This window comes from Oncorhynchus keta, chromosome 35 (genome assembly GCF_023373465.1).
Source record: "Oncorhynchus keta strain PuntledgeMale-10-30-2019 chromosome 35, Oket_V2, whole genome shotgun sequence".
Taxonomy (NCBI): domain Eukaryota; kingdom Metazoa; phylum Chordata; class Actinopteri; order Salmoniformes; family Salmonidae; genus Oncorhynchus; species Oncorhynchus keta.
In genome coordinates, this window is record NC_068455.1 from 49,796,100 (window position 1) to 49,820,988 (window position 24,889).

The 24,889-nt window shown below is 46.2% G+C and overlaps 1 protein-coding gene and 1 long non-coding RNA gene across 2 annotated transcripts in view; both read right to left on the minus strand.

Moving 5' to 3' along the window:
• The window catches only part of LOC118368593 (MAM domain-containing glycosylphosphatidylinositol anchor protein 2-like), a 227,606-nt gene that overhangs the window by 87,516 nt on the left and 115,201 nt on the right, over window positions 1–24,889 (minus strand). Inside the window, exons 7-8 of the mRNA XM_035752822.2 lie at window positions 23,744–24,061; window positions 21,435–21,728 (exon numbers count right to left, since the gene is read on the minus strand). Of these exons, the coding sequence (XP_035608715.1) occupies window positions 21,435–21,728; window positions 23,744–24,061 (612 nt within the window). The remainder of the gene's footprint in view (window positions 1–21,434; window positions 21,729–23,743; window positions 24,062–24,889) is intronic.
• LOC127915986 (uncharacterized) lies at window positions 1,261–7,779 on the minus strand. The gene is made up of 2 exons (XR_008093198.1): window positions 3,747–7,779; window positions 1,261–1,406 (listed from the first exon to the last, which is right to left on the minus strand). It is a non-coding gene; the product is annotated as an uncharacterized LOC127915986 (long non-coding RNA).

The following is a 24,889-nucleotide window of genomic DNA, read 5'->3' on the forward strand; positions in this document are numbered from 1 at the left end:
GTACAAAGACAACAAAGGATGGATGGTAGGCGTGCCTTTATCATTGCGGACAAACTCTTTATAGATGGACAGCTATTCCAAGACAGCTCCATAACACCATGGCTATACTAAATTCTACAGGGACTTCAGTTTACGAAAAAAAAGAAGGTATGGGAACTGTTTTAAAATATCTGAACATTATGAAGTGGATATGAACACACACGTACTCAACTACACATACGGACTTATACATACCCACACACACCTGATCTCGCTCTCTTCTCTCCCTCTTGTTGAGAACTGTTTTATAATTTTATGTGTTTACTGTTTGTCTATCTTTTTTATGCATTTGTCTACAACAAGCAAGCGGAAGTTATCAAAATAGGGGCATTGGGGAATAATACATATTGTACGGAATAGATTTGTACTGTAGTGAAGCCGTCTCTAGAGTAATGTAAGGTCTCTTTCGTGATCATGTGAACCATCAATTGCTAAGGAAATGCTGGGATGTGTTTTTCAATTATGTTAAAGGTAATTATGATGAAACTATGATGGTGATACGATATGGATTACAATTATGAATATTAAGGCTATACGCACTGCACTACATGTTACAAACATAGAAACTCAAACATGCAAATTGGCAGAGTTATTATTTATTTGGACATCACACATTATAGTCTTATATTTTATAGTCATTATAGTCACATTATAGTCTTATTATACAAACATCACACACACTCTCATTATATCATATCCAATATCATACACATCAACCTACTGTCACAACTTCCACCGAAGGTGGTTCCTCTTCTTGCGGTGCTCGGCGGTCGGCCGAGCCATCACCAATACATTTATCTTTTTCCGTTTGTTTTGTCTTTGGTTCATTCACACTTGGTTTTCATTTGCTTTAATTCCTGTGTGTATATTTACCCATGTTTCCCCGCTTAGATTTGTGATGGATTATTTTCATGTTGCTTGTGGAGGCTTTCCTCAGTTTATTCACGTGTTTATTATAGTAAGGACCGGTGGTTTATTCTCCTTCCGTGAGTAACCGTGAGTTCCCATTGTCTTGGGCGTTGTTTTGTTGGTGATTGTACCTGTACTGTTTTTGGACTTGCCTATTAAAAGGAAACGCTACATTGACATCTCTGCTCTCCTGCGCTTGACTCCTTTACCTACCTTCAGAACGAAATCGTAACACCTACTCTGTAATGAATTTCCTCCTCTTCTTCCAAAGAGGAGAGGCGAAATGGATCAGACGACCAATACGCGGCGTGGTAATTGTCCATGGTTCTTTTTAATAAATCACTACACAAGAACAAACTAACAAAAACAAGAAATGTGAAAACTCAAAACAGTCCTATCTGGTGCACACACAGAGACAGGAACAATCACCCACAAACACACAGTGAAACCCAGGCTACCTAAGTATGATTCTCAATCAGAGACAACCAATGACACCTGCCTCTGATTGAGAACCATACTAGGCCGAAACATAGAAATTCCCAAAACCTAGAAAAACAAACATAGACTGCCTACCCAACTCACGCCCTGACCATACTAACTAAATACAAAACACAGGAAATAAAGGTCAGAACGTGACAGTACCCCCCCCCCCAAAGGTGCGGACTCCGGCCGCAAAACCTTGACCTATAGGGGAGGGTCTGCGTGGGCGTCTGTCCGCGGTGGCGGTTCTGGCGCGGGACGCGGACCCCACTTCACAATTGTCTTAGTCCGCCTTATTGTCCGCCTCCGTGGCTTTCTCACCATGGCCACCCTTATCAATGACCCCACTGGACAGAGGGGCAGCTCTGGGCAGAGGGGGACTGGCGCCTCTGGGCAGAGGGGGACTGGCGCCTCTGGGCAGAGGGGGACTGGCGCCTCTGGGCAGAGGGGGACTGGCGCCTCTGGGCAGAGGGGGACTGGCGCCTCTGGGCAGAGGGGGACTGGCGCCTCTGGGCAGAGGGGGACTGGCGTCTCTGGGCAGAGGGGGACTGGCGCCTCTGGGCAGAGGGGGACTGGCGCCTCTGGGCAGAGGGGGACTGGCGCCTCTGGGCAGAGGGGGACTGGCGCCTCTGGGCTGAGGGGCTCTGGCGCCTCTGGGCTGAGGGGCTCTGGCGCCTCTGGGCTGAGGGGCTCTGGCGCCTCTGGGCTGAGGGGCTCTGGCGCCTCTGGGCTGAGGGGCTCCGGCAGCGGCGCCGGACAGGCGGGACGCTCCGGCAGCGGCGCCGGACAGGCGGGAGGCTCCGGCAGCGGCGCCGGACAGGCGGGACGCTCCGGCAGCGACGCCGGACAGGCGGGAGGCTCCGGCAGCGGCGCCGGACAGGCGGGACGCTCCGGCAGCGGCGCCGGACAGGCGGGACGCTCCGGCAGCGGCGCCGGACAGGCGGGACGCTCCGGCAGCGGCGCCGGACAGGCGGGAGCACCTGCAGGGAGGAGACAGAGAGACAGCCTGGTGCGTGGAGCTGCCACAGGAGGCAGCGGCGCCGGACAGGCGGGACGCTCCGGCAGCGGCGCCGGACAGGCGGGACGCTCCGGCAGCGGCGCCGGACAGGCGGGAGGCTCCGGCAGTGGCGCCGGACAGGCGGGAAGCTCCGGCAGCGGCGCCGGACAGGCGGGAGGCTCCGGCAGCGGCGCCGGACAGGCGGGAGCACCTGCAGGGAGGAGACTGAGAGACAGCCTGGTGCGTGGGGCTGCCACAGGAACCACCAGGCTGGGGAGACCTTCAGGAGGCTTGGTGTTAGGAGGAGCCTGAAAGACCGGGCTGTGGGGGAGCACTGGAGCTCTGGTGCGCAACCTTGGCACCACTTCCCCAGGCTGGACAACTACTCTAGCCCGGACCCTCCAGAGTGCAGGCACAGGTTGAACCGGGCTGTGGGTAAGCACGGGAGATCTAGTGCTTACTACACGCACCTCTCCCCTAGGCTCCACTCCCACAGTTGCCCGGTACGAGCGGAGCGCAGGCAGAGGACGCACTGCACCCTCCCAGCGCCCGGAGACACAGCACGCAGAGCCGGCGCAGGATAACCTGGACCAAGACTGCGTACCGGCGACCAGACCCGCTGAGCAGGCACCATACGCCCTGGCTCAATGCCCACACTCGCATGGCACTTTCGGGGGGCTGCCCTATAGCGCACCGGGCTATGGACACGCACTGGCGACACCGTGCGCTTAACCGCATAACACGGTACCTGACCAGTAATGCGCTGCTTATCATAAGCACGAGGAGTGAGCTCAGGTCTGCTACCTGGCTTAGTACCACACCTCGTGTGCCCCCCCCCCCAAATTTTTTTTTGGGGCTGCCTCTCGTACCTGTCGCACTGCCGTGCTGGCTTCGCCAACCTCATTCTCCTGTAACCTTCCTTGCATTGCTCCATCGAATCCCAGGCGGGCTCCGGCACTCTCCCTGGGTCGACCGCCCACCTATCTATCTCCTCCCAAGTTGTGTAGTCCAGATTCTGCTCTGATGCTGGCCGCTGTTGTTGCTGCTGCTGCTGTCGTCGCTGTCCTTTACCACGCCGCTTGGTCCGATTTTGGTGGGTGATTCTGTAATGAATTTCCTCCTCTTCTTCCGAAGAGGAGAGGCGAAATAGATCAGACGACCAATACGCGGCGTGGTAATTGTCCATGGTTCTTTTTAATAAATCACTACACATGAACAAACTAACAAAAACAAGAAATGTGAAAACTCAAAACAGTCCTATCTGGTGCACACACAGAGACAGGAACAATCAACCACAAACACACAGTGAAACCCAGGCTACCTAAGTATGATTCTCAATCAGAGACAACCAATGACACCTGCCTCTGATTGAGAACCATACTAGGCCGAAACATAGAAATTCCCAAAACCTAGAAAAACAAACATAGACTGCCCACCCAACTCACGCCCTGACCATACTAACTAAATACAAAACACAGGAAATAAAGGTCAGAACGTGACATACTCAGATTTGTTACACACATAATTTGTATCAATTTTCTAACATCTGTGGCATTGGCTCAGAGGCAAACAGGCAAGGGAATAAAAAATATATTTTTAGAACCTATTTCTTGAATTATAAATATCAGACATTTGAAGGCTCTTATTTTGACCTTCATAATACCCCTGATAGCAGTAACTTTACAAGCACTAATTATGGTCAATTTAGCCTGAGAATAGTATCTACCGTAATTTCCGGACTATAAGCCGCTACTTTATTCCCACACGTTGAACCTTGTGGTTTATACAATGACGCGGCTAATTTATGTATTTTTCCCGCTTTCACAAGATTCATGCCGCCAAAAAACTGAGCACCGTCACATAATGTGACGTAAATCGAGCGCGCTCAAACTTCCCATCATTCTGAATACGGTAGTAATTTTGTCACCCTCATCATGGCAAAGACACGGATAAATGCATATGATGCAGCTTTCAAGTTGAAGGCGATAAATCTGGCTGTTGGAAAAGGAAATAGAACTGCTGCATGGGAGCGTGGCCTTAATGAGTCGATGATAAGACATTGGAAACAGCAGTGTGAGGAACTGACTCAGTGCAGAAAGACAACAAAAGCTTTCAGAGGGAAGAAAAGCAGATGGCCCAAAGTATTTGCAGCCAATCGACATCAGTGTAAATCATGCATTTAAGGTGGCGCTCCTTGTTCAGTGGGAAGCTTGGATGACAAGTGGGGAGAAATCCTTCACTAAAACGGGCCGCAGGCGAAGAGCATCTTATGGTAAAGTCTGCCAGTGGGTCCTGACAGCGTGGAGCATTGTCAAAAAATCCACTATCATCAACGGGTTTCGAAAAGCTGGACTGCTGCGTGTTGAAGGGGCAGCATGAGCTCAGCGGGGTATTTGCCTCTGGATGAAAGTGACGAGAGCGACAATGAAAACGATCCAACATCGGATGAAGCAATTCTGAAGCTATTCAACTCCGACACCGAAGGAGATGACTTCAGTGGTTTCAGTGCACAGGAGAAGGAAGATAGTGACCAATGACTTTCTTGGTAGGCTACTGTTTAAATTTTTGTTACAAGCCGTGTTTCGTTAAAGCCTATTTATTTTTATTACAAAATGTATTTCGTTTAAAGGCTGTGTAAAGTTAATTTGTTTCAATGTACCGGTAGGCACCTGCGGCTTATAGATATGTGCGGCTTTTAGTGGGTGCGGTTTATATTCAGGTGCGCTTAATAGTCCAGCAATTACGGTAGTTATGGTAATGGGTGAAATAAGTATAGCTAGTTATAATTGTAACGGTTTAGCAGATTATAAAAAAACAAGATCAGTCTTTACAATGCTAACAGAAAAGGAATATAACATATACTGTTTACAGGAAACTCACTCTACATCCTTAGATGAAGTTGCGTGGAAAAGGGAATGGGGTGGTGAAATAATTTTCTGTCATGGACAAAGGAACTCAAAGGGTGTGATGATATTAATTAATAAAAATGTCGAAGGTGGATCGTTTTGAAAATGAAAGTGGACGAAAAAGAGATTTGGCTCATTAATCTATATGGTCCAGATCAGGATGTTCCACACTTCTTCGAAAACATTTATACCAATTTATTGAATTTACAGGCAACAAATGATCTAATCCTTATGGTAGGAGACTATAACACAGTGTTAAGTACGTCAATGGACCGTAAAGGTAATCACTCCACAAACTATCATCACCGTACCCTTAAAACCTCTTAAGGTTACCCCTTACTTTTTCGAACATTCTGTTAAAAATCGCGCAACATTTCAGCGTCCTGCTACTCATGCCAGGAATATAGTATATGCATATGATTAGTATGTGTGGATAGAAAACACTCTGACGTTTCTAAAACTGGTTAAATCACGGCTGTGACTATAACAGAGCGTGTGTTTCATCGAAAAGCGCAAGAAAAACTGATCACCGAAAACTGGGAAAAATATCCATGCGCCACTTGCATGTATTGTCTATGGGAAAGCAAATTACATGGGGCTGAGATTGCAAGTCCTACAGCTTCCACACGATGTCGCCAGTCTTGTCAATTGTCTGGGCTTTGTTTCTTGGTCAAACGAGTAAGAGAGAGCCCATTCCTTCCGGTCTCCGACAGGATGTTTTGGAGGAGAAATTTCCGACCATGATTTGAAGACGTGGAGCTATTGAATACACATCGCCCTGTGATCAATTTGATAGATTATTAACGTTTGCTAATACCTAAAGTTGGATTACAAAAGTATTTCGAAGTGTTTTCTGAAAGTGTATCGTCAACTTTTTTAATAAAAAAAAATGACGTTGAGTTTTAAAACAGTGTTTTTTCCTGGATCACACACTTTTCATAGATCGATATTTAGGGTATATATGGACCGATTTAATCGAGAAAAAAAGACACAATAGTGATGTTTATGGGACATCTAGGAGTGCCAACAAAGAAGCTCGTCAAAGGTAATGAATGTTTTATATTTTATTTATGCGTTTTGCGTAGCGCCGGCTATGCTAATTATTTTGTTTACGTCCCCTTCAGGTATTTCGGGGTGTTGCATGCTATCAGATAATAGCTTCTCATGCTTTCGCCGAAAAGCATTTTAAAAATCGGACTTGTTGGCTGGATTCACAACGAGTGTAGCTTTAATTCAGTACCCTGCATGTGTGTTTTAATGAACGTTTGAGTTTTAACGAGTGCTATTAGCATTTAGCGTAGCGCATTTGCATTTCCAGATGGCTAGATGGGGCGCCTGCGTGTCGGGTGGGCTTAAGAGGTAAGGAAATCACAAATATTATGGACACATTAGAAATAGTGGATATTTGGAGAATAAAAACCCCGACCTAGGGAGATATACATGGAGGAGACTTAATCAAGCTAGTCATCTTGACTACTTTCTCTCTCTTTCTATCTTGCATCAAACGTCAAGAAAGTTTTAATAGGAGATAGAATGCGATCGGATCATCATCTAACTGGCATTCACATATGTCACGATTTTGTTCGGGCGGCATTCGGCGATCGACGTCACCGGCTTTCTAGCCATCGCCGCTCCATTTTTCATATATCCATTGGTCTTGTCTTGTTTCATACACACCTGGTTTTCATTTCCCCAATCAATCTACTTGTATTTAACCCTTCGTTTTCCCATCATGTATTTGCGTGTAATTGTTTCATGTTATTGTGGTGTTTTGTTACACGCCTTACTTTTGTTATGTTCCGTGTTTTGAGCGCGTTTTATTTATGTAGTGCTCTTGTTTTGGAACGGAAAAAAAGTGTGCCTGTTATCATTACTCTGCTCTCCTGCAACTGACTTTGCCTCTAGTACACACCTTGATAGAATTACACACCTCCAATGGAGTCAGCAGGAGCAGGTACCCCGGTTAGAGGAGTTGAGGAGCGCGTCCAGGAACATTCGGCCATGTTATATCATCTTAGGGGCCATGATGGATCGCGTTGTCCAGACCATGGACCGCTGGGAGAGACAGGAAGTCTCTCCAGTGCTTCGACCAGCACAACCAGGGTTGTCTCCAACTTGGCTGTCTCCAAGTTTTCCCCACATTCCCAGCATAATGCACTCATCGATTCAGGCGCACCTGGGAATTTTATCGACAGAGCATTAGACATTAGGTTAGGGATCCCCATTTTTCCTATAGTTAGACCCTTCCCGGTACACGCTCTAGATCAGGGGTGTCAAACATACGGCCCGCGGGCCGGAACCGGCCCCCAAGGAGGTTCGATCAGGCCCGCAGGATAATTTGAAAGTGGAAAAAAATGCATAAAAGACATGGAATTAATATTTTTTTTTTTTAAGACAAGCCGCATCACTGAGACAGACTGAAAACAGCAGACGGTATCAATGCGCCATCTGCTGCTTGTTACGACGTTGTTAAGATTGTTAATGTCTCTACCTCTCCACTACACCCTCATTAGCCAAAATGTCGTTATCCAAACGGAGAAAAGTAGATAAGGAGTGTAGAATTTTCAAAGAAAAATGGACCACGTCCTATTTATTTACAGAGATGCACGGAAAACCTTTGTGCTTGGTGTGTTTGCAACAAGTTTCGGTATTGAAGGAATATAATATTCGACGCCACTACGAGACTCATCACAGCGAAAAATATGACGGCTTGCAAGGACAACTGAGAAGAGATAAGATTAACGAATTGCTGGCGGGTCTGAGGAAACAGCAGTCAACTTTCATCCAGAGCCGAGAAGTCAGTGAAGCAGCGGTAAAAGCCAGCTACCTAATTGCTAGCGAAATAGCATTAGCATCGAAGCCGTATTCCGACGGTGACTTTGTTAAACGATGCATGATGAAGGCGGCTGAACTTGTATGTCCCGAGAAGCGACAAGCTTTTGCCAATATTAGCCTGACGAGGAATACTATAGCAGAGAGGATTTCGAACTATCGGCAGATTTAGACAGTCAATTGAAACAGAGAGTCAAGTCATTTATTGCATTTTCCGTGGCAATTGACGAGAGCACTGACATCACAGACGTGGCCCAACTGGCCATATTTATTCGAGGAGTTGATGAGACATTGACTGTTACTGAAGAGTTTCTTGAGTTGGTGCCAATGATGGACACCACAACAGCCGAGGACATTTTCGGCTCTGTCCTTGCTGCATTGGACAGAGTTGGAGTGGACTGGTCCCGCTGTCAGCCTGGCTACAGACGGCGCGCCATCCATGGTCGGAAAGAAAGCAGGTGTCGCGACAAAGTTCAAAGACAAAGTACAAGCCCTTAATGGAGGAGATCGTTTCTGGACATTTCACTGTATTTTGCACCAGGAGGCATTGTGTTGCAAGTCGCTGAAAATGGACCACGTCATGGAGGTGGTTGTTCGCACTGTAAATTTCATCCGGTCCAGAGGTCTGAACCATCGTCAGTTTGACAAACTTCTCAGCGACAGCAACATTACCCACAGCCTGCCATACCACACTGAAGTGAGATGGTTAAGCCGAGGCGCTGTGCTGAGGCATTTCTTTGATCTACGAGAGGAAATCGGACAGTTCATGGAGAAAAAAGGAAACCGGTGTTGGAATTACAATCTCAGGAATGGCTACGGGACCTTGCATTCTTGGTTGATATTACTGAACACTTGAACAATCTGAACAAAATGTTGCAAGGCCGCAAAAAAGTTGTCACACAGTTTTCTGACAACATACATGCATTTAAGTTGAAGCTGACTTTGTGGGAGATGCAACTGGCAAATGGCAACCCTGCTCATTTCCCTGTCTGAGAGATGTGTGTGTGACCAGACCTGATGCGGACATGAAACGGTACAAAGACAAAATTGCAGGACTACTGCGGGAGTTTGAGAAACGTTTTCAGGTATTTGGTGAACTTGAGACAGAATTTTCAGTTTTTCGCTCACCTTTCACAGTTAAAGCTTCTGATCTGCCGGTCGAAATTCAGCTAGAGATAATTGATTTGCAGTGTGATGCAGATTTGAAGGGCAAATTTGCCTCTGTAGGTCTGGACAGATTTTATCAGTATCTACTACCAGGGTACCCCAAATTAACAGCCCTGGCTGCTAAAATTTTGTGCATGTTTGGGACAACCTACCTTTGTGAACAAATTTTCTCAGTGATGAATATCAATAAAACAAAAATGCGTTCAAGGCTCACAAACAAGCACTTAAATGACATTCTGAAAGTGACAGCTAGTCAGGACATGACACCTGGTGTTGATGCACTTGTACAGGCCAAAAGATGCCAAGTTTCAGGTACAAATACAAGTCCAGACTAGACTAACACCCTTAAAATGCTGCCTTAGATACTGTTTGCATTGAAAGAATACAGCTCTGTGAAGATGAATCCTTACCTTCTTTAAAAGTCTCATTTAATCTTAAAGTGCATTACTATATTTTTCAGTACCAATTAAAGTTGTGCCTTTGTACAATCAGTGGGATCAGTTGCAATGCATATTTGTGAATGATAAAAGTAAATTGCACATTTGTCTAAGGAAATATGAGGTGTTTCATGAAATGTTTTGTAAAAGGATAGTTCATTAAATTTCAATATTTTCCTAATGTTCTTGTGCTTCTTTACACCAAAACAAAGGAAAGACATGATATTTTGGTTATTTATAGCAGAGTATGGTATAATTTTAATGGTCCGGCCCACTTGACATCTCCCTAGGCCGTATGTGGCCCACGATGCGAAATGAGTTTGACACCCCTGCTCTAGATAGTCAACCATTAGGGTTCGGGCTAATCAGGGAGGCCACCATCTCCTTGGCCATGGTTATGCAGGGGAGCCATGAGGAGAGAATCAGTCTCTTCCTCATTGACTCTCCTGCGTTTCCTGTGGTACTCGGCCTTCCCTGGTTGGCGCTGCATAAACCCACTATTTCCTGGCAACAGAGGGCTTTCACGGGGTGGACGCGAGAGTGCTCAGGGAGTGTAGGGGTTTCTGTTGGTGCTACCAAGGTGGAAAGTCCAGACCAGGTCTCCACCGTGCACATCCCCCCCCAGACTATGCCGATTTGGCTCTCGCCTTCTGTAAAAAGATGGCGACTCAATTAGCACCTCATCGACGGGGATTTGTGCGATAAATCTCCTGGCAGATGCTGAGCTTCCCAGGAGTCATGTGTATCCCCTTTCGCAAGCGAAAACGGTGAATATGGATACATATGTCTCTGAATCTCTGCGTCAGGGGTACATTTGGCCCTCTACTTCACCCGCCTCCTCAAGTTTATTTTTTGTGAAGAAGAAGGAGGGAGGTTTACGCCCGTGCATTGACTATAGAGGTCTCAATCAAATCATGGTGAGTTACACGGCGATTGAGTCAATGCATGGGGCGCGCTTCTTCACGAAACTGGATCTCAGGAGTGCGTATAACCTGGTGCGTATCCGGGAGGGAGGCGTTCAGTACCACCACAGGGCATTATGGGTACCTCGTCATGCCGTACGGGTTGATGAATGCGCCATCGGTTTTCCAATCCTTTGTAGACAATATTTTCAGGGACCTGCACGGGCAGGGTGTAGTGTTGTATATCGATGACATTCTGATATACTCCGCTACAGCCCCGAGCATGTGTCCTTGGTGCGCAAGGTACTTGGACGACTGTTGGAGCATGACCTGTATGTCAAGGCTGAGAAATGCCTGTTCTTTTAGCAGGCTGCCTCCTTTTTAGGGTATTGCAATTGCACATCATGGGTGGAGATGGAGAGTGATCGCATTGCAGCCGTGCGCAATTGGCCGACTACCACCACGGTAAAGGTGGTGCAGTGATTTTTAGGGTTTGCCAATTACTACCGGAGATTTATCCAGGGTTTTGGCCAGGTTGCTGCGCTCATTACCTCACTGCTGAAGGTGGTTCCTGTAAGCTTGCAGTGGTCGGCTGAGGCGGAAAGGGCTTTTGAGCTTAAGAGCTCTGTTTACTTCGGCCCGTGCTGGCCCATCCGGATCCCTCTTTGGCATTAATAGTGGAGGTGGATGCATCCGGGCTGGGATAGGAGCGGTGCTCTCACAGCGCTAGAGCACGCCACCGAAACTCCGCCCCTGTGCTTTCTTCTTGAAGAAGCTCAGCCCAGCAGAGTGTAACTATGATGTGGGGGACCGGGAGTTGTTGCCTGTGGTTAAAGCGTTAAAGGCGTGGAAACATTGGCTTGAGGGGGCTAAACATCCTTTACTCATCTGGACTGACCACCAAAGGATGGAGTACATCCGGGCAGCGAGGAGACTGAATCCTCGTCAGGCAAGGTGGGCCATGTTCTTTACCCGTTTTGTGTTTACCCTCTCCTACAGACTACGATCCCAGAATCAGAAGGCAGACGCACTGTCCCGGCTGTATGACACAGAGGAGCGGCCCATGGATCAGACTCCCATACTCCCGGCCTCCTGCCTGATAGCGCCGGTCGTGTGGGAGCTGGATGCGGACATTGAGCAGGCGTTGCGTACAGAGCCTGCTTCCCTCCAGTATCACATTGGGCGTATGTACGTTCCGTTCCGTCTGCTGTCCGTGACCAGTTGATCTATTGGGCCCACACGTCTCCCTCTGGTCATCCGGGGATTGGTCGGACAGCGCGCTGTCTGACTGGGAAGTACTGGTGGCCCACTTTGGCTTAGGACGTGAGGGTTTATGTCTCCTCCTGCTCGGTGAGTGCCCAGTGTAAAGCTCCGAGACACCTGCCCAAGGGTAAGTTACATCCCTTGCCCGTTCCACAACAACCTTGGTCACATCTGTCAGTGGATTTCCTAACAAATTAGGAATTTCCCTCTTTCACAGGGAAACACTATGATCCTGGTCGTTGTGGATTGTTTTTCTAAGTCTTGTCGTCTCCTCCCTCTGTCCGGTCTTCCTACGGCCCTACAGACTGCGGAAGCCCTGTTTACTCACATCTTCCGGCACTACGGGGTGCCTGAGGATATAGTGTTGGTTCGGGGTCCCCAGTTCACGTCGAGAGTTTGGAAGGCGTTTATGGAACGTCTGGGGGTCTCGATCAGCCTTACCTCAGGTTTTCACCCAGTCATCCTGGATGTGGGCAGGTTTCTGCGGTCCTATTGCCAGGACCGGCCGGGGGAGTGGGCAGCGCTCGTGCCTTGGGCCGAGATGGCACAGAACTCATTTTGCCACTCCTCCACTAACCTCTCCCGTGAGAGAGAACTCGCTTCGCCCTTTCAGTGCGTATTGGGGTACCAGCCGGTTCTGGCACCGTGGTTTCAGGCTTAGACTGAAACTCCTGCGGTGGACAACTGGTTTACGCGCGCGGCGGAGACGTGGGAGGCTGCCCTTGTCCATCTCCAGTGAGCCGCACATCGCTAGAAAACCAGAGCGGACCGTCACCGCAGGGTCTGGCTCTCGATCCGTAACCTGCCCCTTCGCCTGCCCTGCTGGAAGTGGAGTCCGCGGTTTGTGGGGACACAAGTCCTGAGGAGGTTGAACAAGGTATGTTATAGATTACAGCATCCCTCTGATTATTGTAGTAACCCCGCGTTCCATGTGTCTGTCCTCAGGCCGGTGGTGGCTGGTCTGCTCCAGGAATCTGAGGTGCGGGAGGTCCCTCCGCCCCCTCGATCGGACATTGAGGGGGCCCTGGCGTACATTGTTCGTTCGATCCTGAATTCGAGGTGTCGGGTGGGGGGCCTTCAGTAGCTCGTGGAGTGGGAGGGGTACGAGAGGTGCAGATGTTCTGGATCCTGAACTGCTGTGGGAGTTTCACCGTCGCCAGCCGGATCACCCTGCGCCTCGTTCTCTGGGTCATCCTCGAGGCAGGTGTCGGCACGCCGCTGGAGCCGCGCGTCAAGGAGGGTACTGTCACGACTTCCGCCAAAGTCGGCTCCTCTCCTTGTTCGGGCGGCATTCGGCGATCGACGTCACCGGCTTTCTAGCCATCGCCGCTTAATTTTTCATATGTCCATTGGTCTTGTCTTGTTTCATACACACCTGGTTTTCATTTCCCCAATCAATGTACCTGTATGTAACCCTCTGTTTCCCATCATGCATTTGTGTGTAATTGTTTCATGTTATTGTGGCGTTTTGTTACGCGCCTTACTTTTGTTATTTTCTGTGTTTTGAGCGCGTTTTATTTATGTAGTGCTCTCGTTTTGGAACGAAAAATAAAAGTGCACCAGTTATCATTACTTTGCTCTCCTGCACATGACCTGGCCTCTAGTACACCCTTTGACAACATAATTCTTATAGATTTTCCACATGGACGGGGATGTTGGAAATTTAATCAAAGTTTACTGGAGGACAACTTATTTTTAACTAAGATAAAATAATTAAAAAATATTTTCCCAGCATAATATAGGTTCAGCAAAACCCCTTATTGTTTGAGATACCTTTAAATGTACCTTCAGAGGTCATTCAATTCAATATTCATCAATAATTTAAAAAAAAGCAGTTTCTGGCTAAAGAAACAAGACAGAAACAAGATAGCAATAAAAATGATACCACAGAGATACAAAATAAGTTAGAGGAAAAACAAAAAGAACTTGAGGAACTTATTCAAGAACGATCTAATGTAATCTATTACAAAAATAAAGCAAACTGGATGGAATATGGAGAAAAGTCTTCCTAAATCTCCAATACAGGAACACTAACAAAATTATTTTGCAAATATTATAAAAAATTGAAAATTAACAAATGTACAGAAAGGTCAGTGCGAAGGCCAAATTACAGAGGAATAACTTTGAGGTTATTAAATCATTTCAGTCTGGAAAAACCCCAGGGCTTGATGGCATACCGGTAGAGGTATATCAAGTATTTTTTGATATACTAAAAGCTCCATTGTTAGATTGTTTTAAATACTCCTATAGAAATGGTAGTCTGCCAAGTACTCAGCAGGAAGGTATGATTTCTCTATTATTAAAAGAAGACCCAGGCAAATATAAAGACCCGGTCTATCTAAAAAAAAAAACTGGAGGCCCCTTAAACTTCAATGTTGTGACGCAAAAATACTAGCAAAATGCATAGCACTCAGAAATAAAAAGGTTTTACCAGGTATTGTTCATCCTGATCAGACAGGTTTTTTACATGGACGATACATTGGAGATAATATACGACAACTACTAGAAATAATAGAACCTCATGAAACATATAAGAAGCCAGGAATGGTATTCATAGCAGATTTTGAAAAGGCATTTGAAAAAGTAAGACTGGATTTCATTTATAAATGGCTGGATTTTTTTCAATTTCGGTAATTCTCTTATAAAATGGGTAAAAATAATGTATAGCAACCCCAGGTGTAAAATAGTAAATAACGGCTACTTCTCAGAGAGTTTTGAATTGTCAAGAGGAGTTAAACAAGGGTGTACACTGTCGCCATATCTACTTGTTATGGCCGTCGAAATGCTTAAAATCAGATCCAATAACAACATTAGAGGATTATAAATCCAAGGCTTAAAAACAAAGGTGTCCATGTATGCCGATGACTCAGGTTTTATGTTAAGTCCACACGCTAGATCGCTGCAATGTCTCATTAAAGATCTAGATAACTTTTCTGTACTCTCTGAACTAAAACCTAATTATGATAAGTGTACAATATTACCTATTGGATCCTTAAAAAATAACTTTTACATTACCCTGCAGTTTACCTATAAAATGGGCTGATGGTGAAGTAGACATACTCGGTATTCATATCACAAAAGATATAAATAAGCTCTCCACAATGAATTTCAGTAGACAACTTGTAAAAATAGACAAGATCCCACAACCTTGGAGAGGTTTATTTATGGAAAAATTACCCTGATTAAGTCCTTAGTCATATCTCAGTTTACTCACTTACTTATGGCACTGACTACTCCTGATGATTCGTTTTTCAAATCATATGATCAAAAAATATTTTGCTTTATCTGGGACGCTAAACCAGACAAAATAAAACGAGCCTATCTATATAATGAATATGAATTGGGTGGGTTGAGATTATTAAATATAAAAGCACTAAACCTCTCTCTAAAAGCTTCACTCAATCAAAAGTTTAATTTGAACCCTAACTGGTTCTCAAGTGGATTAATAAGAAAAGCTCATCCATTGTTAAAAATTGCCTTTTTGCCTTTGTGCAGATTGCCATGTCTCATTTTTATTAATTGAAAATGATCCTTTTTTCAAAGTATCTGCTTTTTTCAAACAAGCATTGCAGAGCTGACTACAATTTCAATTTCATCCCCCTGAAAAGATAGAACAAATGTTACAACAAATATTATGGCTGAACTCAAATGTGCTGGTTGATAAAATACCTGTATTAATGGGAAAGATGTTTGAAAATCTATTCGATTAGATAGATTGAAATTGCACGTTAAACTTCATAGCAGAGTTGAAAGATATGTGTTGCGTAGAAACACGAAGTGGGTGGCCAGCAGAGATAGATGGGATGGGCTGAGGGAAGCTGAGGGTTGGTATGTGGAATTGGAGACAAGTGGGAGTGGAGTTGCTGTGTGAGAGAGAATGATGGTCAAAAGAAAAAAAGTCTAAATAAAACATAATAAAGTACATTTGAATGACTCTAAGTGGCAGTGTCTTACAACTAATGCCGGTTTGCCTGAGGCTGATGCCGTGCAGGTGTTTGTACACATGCATATACACACACTCTCAAACACATACAAGAACACACACATACATAATAGTGCCAGACATGCACACAAACATATAATGTATGCATTGCTATTATGATTTCAGTTGTCCTTGATGTCCTTTGTTTTAAACATATTATTTTTTGTATTTTTTTGCATTGTTGTTTGCTGATGTCTTCTGTCTTTTCCTTTTTTCTCTTTAGTTCATTCTCTTGGTTGTTGGTGCATTAGGGGGGTTCATGGGGGTGGGGAATGGAATTAATATTATTATTTTTCTTTTCTTCTTCCGGGGGGGGTTCTCGAATGGTTGAGGGACAGCTATTGGGGAACTGTGGGGGGGGGGGTTCTTGAAGGGTTCGGGCTTCACATGAGTGTGATCATGTAAAAGGTAAATATGACATATTTTATATCACTATCATGCACACGCACCCTCACACATAAGGATGGCTCTGTTGCAGAAAGACTGATACATGTTTGATAGTGTCTTGATGCTGTATTGTTTGTCCTTCATGTTCTAATACTTTAATGTTGCCCCTTCCTTGTGTTTTTTTGCAACAAATAATTACATAATATTAAAAAAAACATCTCTTGGCAACTTAGAGCTTGGTCGCAAATGGCTCTTCCAAATGGACAATGACCCCAAGCATACTTCCAAAGTTGTGGCAAAATGGCCTAAGGACAACAAATTCAAGGTATTGGAGTGGCCATCACAAAGCCCTGACCTCAATCCTATAGAACATTTGTGGGCAGAACTGAAAAAGCGAGTGCGAGCAAGGAGGCCTACAAACCTGACTTAGTTACACCAGCTCTGTCAAGAGGAATGGGCCAAAATTCACCCAACTTTTTGTGGGAAGCTTGTGGAAGGCTACCCAAAACGTTTGAGTTAAACCATTTAAAGGCTTCTGACCCATTTGCAACCAAGCTTTAACTTCCTGACTGATGTCTTGAGATGTTGCATCAATATATTGAGGCGTGTAGCAGGTCAGCCACCAGGGGGATACTTGTCGAGGATTGGTGACAGACGGAGTATGCATCACGAGGCAATGGCTCCATCTGCTGGACGTGCCAGGTCTAAAATAAATAAAATGCTCAAACAAATGCTGCGGAAGGTCATCGAGCAGGACGGGAAGAACTGGGACCAGCTACCCCACCTAATGTTCTCAATCCGAGAAGTACCCCAGTCCTCCACTGGGTTTTCCCCTTTCGAACTCCTCTACGGCAGGATGCCACGCGGCCTACTGGACCTCGCCAAGGAGGTGTGGGAAGCCCAACCGACCCCCTTACGCAGCGTGGTAGGAGACGATGAGGGAGCAGATGACATGAGGAACATATGGAGAAGACCCAACGCACCCAAGCCCAGGTCTACAATCGGGGAGCCCAGCCCCGAGAATTCCAGGTGGGAAACAGGGTGTTGTCCAAAGTAAGCTCCTGGCAACATGGAACAGGCCCTACGAGGTGTTTGAGAAGCTGGGACCTGTCAATTACCGCGTACCGCAGCCCGGGAGACGGAAACCCCAACAGATTTACCACGTGAACCTGTTGAAGAAATGGCACGAGAGGACAGCCTTGGCATGTTATGGTCGGGACCAAGGACACCAATGGTACAAGTGGTGGTCCCCAGCAATGAGGACCTCGACCCGGCCCAGAAGCAAGAGCTCAGGGAGCTCGTCGATCGGAACACGGCGGTGTACTCCGAGAAGCAGGGCCGCACGACACACATTGAACACCACACCCATACCCTGCCTGGGGAAACGGTACGAAAGATGCCATATCAGACTCCGGAGGCCCGAAGGAAAGCCGTGAAACAGGAAGTGGAGGCTATGCTGAGGATGGGGGTCGTTGAAGAGTCTCACAGTGCATGGTGCAGCCCCATCGTGTTGGTGCCCAAATCGGACGGTAGCCTGCAATTCTGTAATGATTTCCAGGGTGTGAACGACATTAGCTTGTTTGACTACCCCATGCCGAGGGTGGACGAGCTCATCGACCGATTGGGAAAGACCAGCACCGTTGACCTGACCAGAGGATATTGGCAGGTACCGTTGGAAGCCTCCTCCCGGGAAAAGACGGTGTTTTTGACACCAGACGGATTGTATCAGTACCGAGTGCAGTCTGCACGGAGCCCCGCCACATTCCAGTGACTGAAGTACTTCGACCACATCATCATGTACAGCCAATGTTGGGAAAAGCACCTGACAGGCCTCCAGGCAGTGCTGGACGCGCTCAGACAAGCCCGGGTTGACCGCGAACCCCAAGAAATGCAAACTAGGGTTTGAGGTGGTGGAGTACCTGGGGTATTTGAAAGCCCCAGGAGAGGAAGGTTCACGTGGTACATGACTGGCCTGTTCCACGCACCAAGACCCAGGTCAAGCCCTTCCTGGGACTGGCAGGATACTATAGCCGGTTTATCCCCAACTTTGCGGCTATAGCTTTACCCCCTTACCGATCTAACCAGGGCCGCCACCCGAAAACTGAAGGAAGTGCTGTGCTCCCATCCGATTCTCGTAAACGCCCGATTTCCAGGTGCTGATGTTGGTTCAGACGGATGCATGTGACATGGGACTAGGGGCCGTTCGGTCCCAGATACGCGATGGGGAGGAGCACCCCATCATGTACATCAGCCGAAAGCTGATACCCAGAGAGAAAAAATACTCTATTGTTGAGAAAGAGTGTCTAGTGGGAATGGGCATTAGATACTCAGGTATTACCGATTAGGTACCCACTTTCACCATGGTCACGGTCTGGATGGCCAGGGAAAGAGATACAAACGATCGGGTCACCAGGTGGTCCCTTCAACGCTTGATTTTTTCTGTTGTGCACAGGTCAGGGGCGAGGCATGGAAACACAGATGCCCTATCGAGAAGGGAGACATACATCGCACTGATGATAGTCCCCTCCCCGACAGAGCTAAGGGGGGTACAATAGGTCAGCCCCCAGGGGGAGACTTGACGAGGCCTGGTGACAGATGGAGTATACATCACGAGGCGATGGCTCCATCTGCTGGACATGCCAGGTCTCGACGGGCTCTCCAGCCAGGACTAATTGGGCTGATTAGGGATTGGTGAGTAATCAAGGGCTGATTGCTCACCAGCTGTACCATAAAGCTGCCAGAAGGGCAGCACACAAGGGAGAGATTGGGGGAGGAAAGGACTCCCGTATAGTTGGGGATGGTACCAGAGGTAACAGGAGGGAGTTCAGTTTTTGATCCCAACAGGATACAGCAAGTGACTTCTGAGAGGCCTTTCAGGTTATGTCGACATAGGACTCGTTTTACTGTGGATACAGATTTTGTACCTGTTTCCTCCAGCATCTTCACAAGGTCCTTTGCTGTTGTTCTGGGATTGATTTGCACTTTTCGCACCAAAGTACGTTCACAGAACGCGTCTCCTTCCTGAGCGGAATGACGGCTGCGTGGTCCCATGGTGTTTAAACTTGCATACTATTGCATACATTTGGTACCTTCAGGCATTTGGAAATTGCTCCCAAGGATGACCCAGACTTGTGGAGGTCTACAATTATTTTTCTGATGACTTGGCTGATTTCTTTTGATTTTCCCATGATGTCAAGCAAAGAGGCACTGAGTTTGAAGGTAGGCCTTGAAATACATCCACATGTACACCTAGTGGTCAGAGCATTGGACTAGTAACCGAAAGGTTGCAAGATTGTTGTTACTGTTGTTTGCCACTCCTGTTTTATAGCAGCGCTCCTGCAATTCCTAGGTGTTCATAGCACTGCGTACAGTAACAGACAACTGTCATGTCCTACACCTCCTTATCTGTGTCAATACACTGTTTAGTGCACTCATCCAGAGAGAGCAGGAACGGGAAGAGAGAGAGAGTGGCATCTGCATCCCAATGCTGCAGCTAGGCTGTGTTCCAAATAGCACGCTATTCCCTATATTCACTACTTTTGACCAGAGCCCTATTGTTGTAGTTCTGATTGTACTTGGCTAGGTCCCACTATGCCCAGCCCTCCTTCCTCTTCAGCCTCCCTTTCCCCTAGCCTCCTTCTCGCCTGTTTCTGCACAGTCCACAAACGGGGGCCACACTAAGGACAACTCTGAGGACAGGCTGCCTGGGGAGCCCTCACTCCAGTGAATCAGTGAGAGTTTCTGTGGAATAGTGTGTGTGGCCTAGTGACACACACACACACACACACACACACACACACACACACACACACACACACACTTCCGCATGAATCCATTAATGCACACAGGCACGCTCAGAACACACACAGACCTTCATGAATCCACGAAAGCATGCACATGCACACGCACACACACACACACACACACACACTTCCTACAGCTCATCGTTCCTCACCCACCTCACGGTCCATGTAATTTTGCGTGGTGGTGGGAGGGATATAAGGTCACAGATCACAGATTTTTCAGAGGCCTGACACTAGTAAATTAGAAGCGGCGATCCGAGCGATGAGCAGCTCTGCATTTCTAGAAGCCATCTTCCCTCCGCTCCGATATTAAGAGTAACACAGACGTTATAAATTAGACTGGATGTTTCTCACCCTATGTAGTGCACTACTTTTGACCAGAGTAGTGCACTACATTGGGAATTGGGTTCCATTTGGTATGCATCCACCAAAGCTCTATGACCTCTAATAGTGTCTTCCTCCATAATGTCACCAGATAATTTCCTCCTACGCATGTAGGAGTCAATAAAGTCAATAAACGTTATGGATTATGCAATTATAAAATGCCTCTCGTTTCTCTTAAGTGTAGGCCGCTAATGGTCATTAACACTGAGATATGACACTTTCCTGTCACTTTTTCGGTGTGACTGAGTTAAAGTCGTGTTGAAATGTTTCCTTTGAATGTGGAACGTATATCAGGAATTGATTATGTTCCATTAACCTTTCAACCTGGGGAAATTGAATCCAGACGTTTTAATAATTAGCCGAGGCGAGATGATTTGCGAAATGCGTAACGCACCAAGATTATGTGCTGTTACTAATTGAAATTAATGATGTATTGAATTAATGAGGTATTTTTATTTTTTATTTTACCTTTATTTAACCAGGCAAGTCAGTTAAGAACATATTCTTATTTTCAATGACGGCCTGGGAACAGTGGGTTAACTGCCTGTTCAGGGGCAGAACGACAGATTTGTACCTTGTCAGCTCGGGGGTTTGAACTCGCAACCTTACGGTTACTAGTCCAACGCTCTAACCACTAGGCTACGCTGCCGTATCAAACAAAATATAATACAGATAGCAACATAAGAAATTCCCACACATTAACTTAAACCCCTTAAAACTTATGTGCATTGCAGTGTACAGTTGACTCCTGATAAGTGCCAATCAGATTGCAAGTCACAATTCAAATATTACATTTTGAATTTTGCACGGTTCATCCACCTCTCCTGACCTCCTCCTTACAGAGACCTATATCCAGCTCATGGAACCAACATAACCCACCATGGTTCAAACCCATTGCATTTATCAGAAGTGTACTGTAAAAACACAGTATATCCAGAATACTCACATTGCACGGTGAGCTCCACCAGCGCTTCCCGGGGCTTCACGTTGAAGCCGTTGTACTGGCTGGTGGCGCAACGGTAGGTTCCAGTCATCTCGCGGGAGACATTGACAATGCGCAGCACACCATCGTAGCTTTCTATCTGAAGGCTGCCATCGGGCATAGGCACCTCCTTGTCGGCCCTCGACCAGAGGATGATGGGCTTGGGCTTCCCTGACACCAGGCACTGCAGGTCCACTGTGTCACTCTCCTGGACCACCATGAGGGACTTGCCTCGCGGCACCGTCAGCTCCGGAGGGACTGGGAGAGATCGAGAAAGAAACTTAACGTCACTTAACTTTACGTGGTGCTACTTTGTGATGTTTCATTGCATTACATTGCTTTCCATGATGTTACCTTATGTGATGTCACTTTACATATTGTCACTTTGCATAATGTTCCTTTATGTGATGCTATTTTAAGTTACGTTTACGCAATGTTACTTTACACAAAGTTACTGGGGTAGAGCCAAGTTTTATCCCAACCCAGCACTAACACTTGATTCAAATAATCAACAATTCACTTAGACCTTAAAAAGCTGAATCAGGTGGGCAAGAACACCCTATAGTTCTTCAGCCAGGATTAGAGGTTGGTAGACAGTATATCACAAATCACTCAGTGGGACTCAGGAAGCCCTTAGATTTTTGCCCTGTGCATTCTGACCAACCAACCCTCTGGAGAACCCCATCACCCCCCCCCACTCTCCAACAGTGCTATGACTGTGGTATCCTTGTTTCAATTCATCCTTCATCCCCTGCTACTGCAATCCCAATCCGCCACTGCTACACTGAAATAAAAAGCTATGAATACAAAATAGCGCCAAATATGTAATAGAGTAAGGGAAGGGAACACAGAACAGAGAGGCAACGAATGAACAGACAGGTCTCATTTATTTGGCGCGTTTGAGGGGTTGCCATCTCCCCCTGAACTTTCAGCTCTGCTCTCCTACGGGGGTTCTCTGCCAAAGGCAAACACTATCATCCCAACCCAGGCCAATCATTCTGGATAGGCTTTACTTTGCTTAGCCCAAATGGATTTTAGTAATGCATGTTGGAGGCTTCTTCTCTGCTCCATTGGTTAATATACTGGAGGTGACAACAAAGGCAAATGCAGGTCTTAAAAATGTGAATCTGACGAACCGATGAAGACAGCTAGATGAGAGGGAAGGAAAGAACACACACCACCTGAGACTTACGTAAGTAGTTGAAGGAGACCTGTGCCAGAAAGGGAAGCATGTGTATGTGTGTGTGTGTGTATTTCAGGTTGATGCACATTAGCATGTCCTACAAAGGCTCCCGCACAAATAGGCTCATCTATTTCTGGGTTTATGAGTTGTAGCTACTCACAAAAGTAGTTTTAATGGACTTCAATGATCCTAATGGTCAGCTCCTTGATGTTTTTAAGTTTTCCTTCCGTTTCATTGTCAATTTACCAATCCTCCCGCCCACAACAGGATAATGTCCGGGCTTATCATCAAACATTTGATGTTTCCGCTCCGGCATTACTAACTCATTATCAATTATTTTTAAGAAAAACATCTAAAGATCTTTTGCATCAGTTCATACGCCAACAAACTAAAGGAAAATTACAGAGGGAGTAGCTAATTAGGAGAAAATAACACAGGTGACCCTACACTAGCAGGCTGTAAATAATCATTAGGTTTGGAAGTAGGAATGCGCATATTAGCGACAGAGTTATGCCTGATTGAATGGACAGATCCCAACAATCTGGCCCGAAAATGCTTTTAAAACAACCCAACACATAAGGATTATGGATTGTATATGAATGGAAGTCTGTGTTTTTCCCACGTCTGGCCATCGTTCAGTCATGGCGTGTCCTGTCAAAGCACACATACTGTAGTATGTACTTTGTGTATTGCCTACTAAGAGGGGTAGGTAGGTTGTGGAGGGGCTGTCCCATCATCTCATCCTTCATAAGCACTGAAAGAGCTTGATGACTTTCTATATCCCTGTAACCCTGGGCTCTCCAAACTTGTTCCTGGAGAGCTACTGTCCTGTAAATGTTTGCTCCAACTCTAATCTAGAACACATGATTGTAATAATTAGCGGGTAGATAAGCTGAATCAGGTTAAATACAACTGGGGTTAGAGCGAAAACCTAGAGAACTGTTGCTCTCCAGGAACAGGGTTAGAGAGCCCTGCTGTAACCTATATCGTCCTGTAATGATGAGCCCTACAATATGCTACTTTAGTCAACTGTGCCACAAACCTATTAAACGACTAGAAGCACAACAGTACAGTACAGTCCATTGCTCACCTGTAGTTGAAGAGATATTGACGTCGATGCTGACTTCGGGGATGCCACCGTTCTTCAGTGCCGCCACGCAGGTGTACGTGCCAAAGTCTGTGAACTTGAGGTCAATGATGTCCAGGTTGGTAGTGCCGGGGTCGGTGTGGGTGATGACCATGCGCTCCGAGCTGCGCAGCGGCCGGCCATTCTTCAGCCAACTGAACAGAAGCTCCTCAGGGGGCGTTGCCTCTACCTGGCAGGAGATCTTGACCTCACGGCCGATTTGGATGTTGTCGTCGTTGTGGTACGGGTCAGGCGTGATCCAGAAGCGCCCCTTCTTTAGCCCTACGGAGAGAAAGAGTAATAGGCTATATCAGCACTAATGCTAAAAATTTGGGTTCCGTGTTTTTCCTATAAATAACCAACCTTACTGTACTGATTGTATTTATAATTATGGCTGCCACCTGGGGGGCACAAAAGGTTACAGTTTTGAATAAAGATGGCTGAACGAAAGCTAGCTCACCAAAGCTAGCTAGCATAATATTGGTGTCAGAACTGGAATCCGAAGTCACGTCTCCTTTTAGAGACCAAGAAAAAATACTGGGTATAAAGTCATTGTATACTATACAGTGGCAAGAAAATGTACGTGAATCCTTTGGAATTTCCTGGATTTATGCATACATTTTACATATAATGTGATCAGATCACATTTTATCACATCAGTGTGCTTAAACAAATAACACAAATGATTGTATTTTCTATATTGAATACATAATTTAAACATTCACAGTGTAGGTTGGGAAAAGTATGTGAACACCTAGGCTAATGACTTCTTCAAAAGCTAATTGGTGTCAGGAGTCAACTAACTTGGAGTTGACTCAATGAGATGAGATTGGAGATTTTGGTTAGAGCTGCCCTGCCCCATAAAAAACACTCACAACATTTGAGTTTGCTATTCACAGGAAGCATTGCCTTGATGTGAACCATGCCTCGAACAAAAGAGATCTCAGAAGACCTAAGATTAAAGAATTGTCGTCTTGCATAAAGCTGGAAAGGGTTACAAAAGTATCTCTAAAAGTCAGTCCACGGTAAGACAAATTGTCTATAAATATGGAGAAATTTCAGCACTGTTGCTACTCTCCCTTGGAGTGGCCGTCCTACAAAGATGACTGC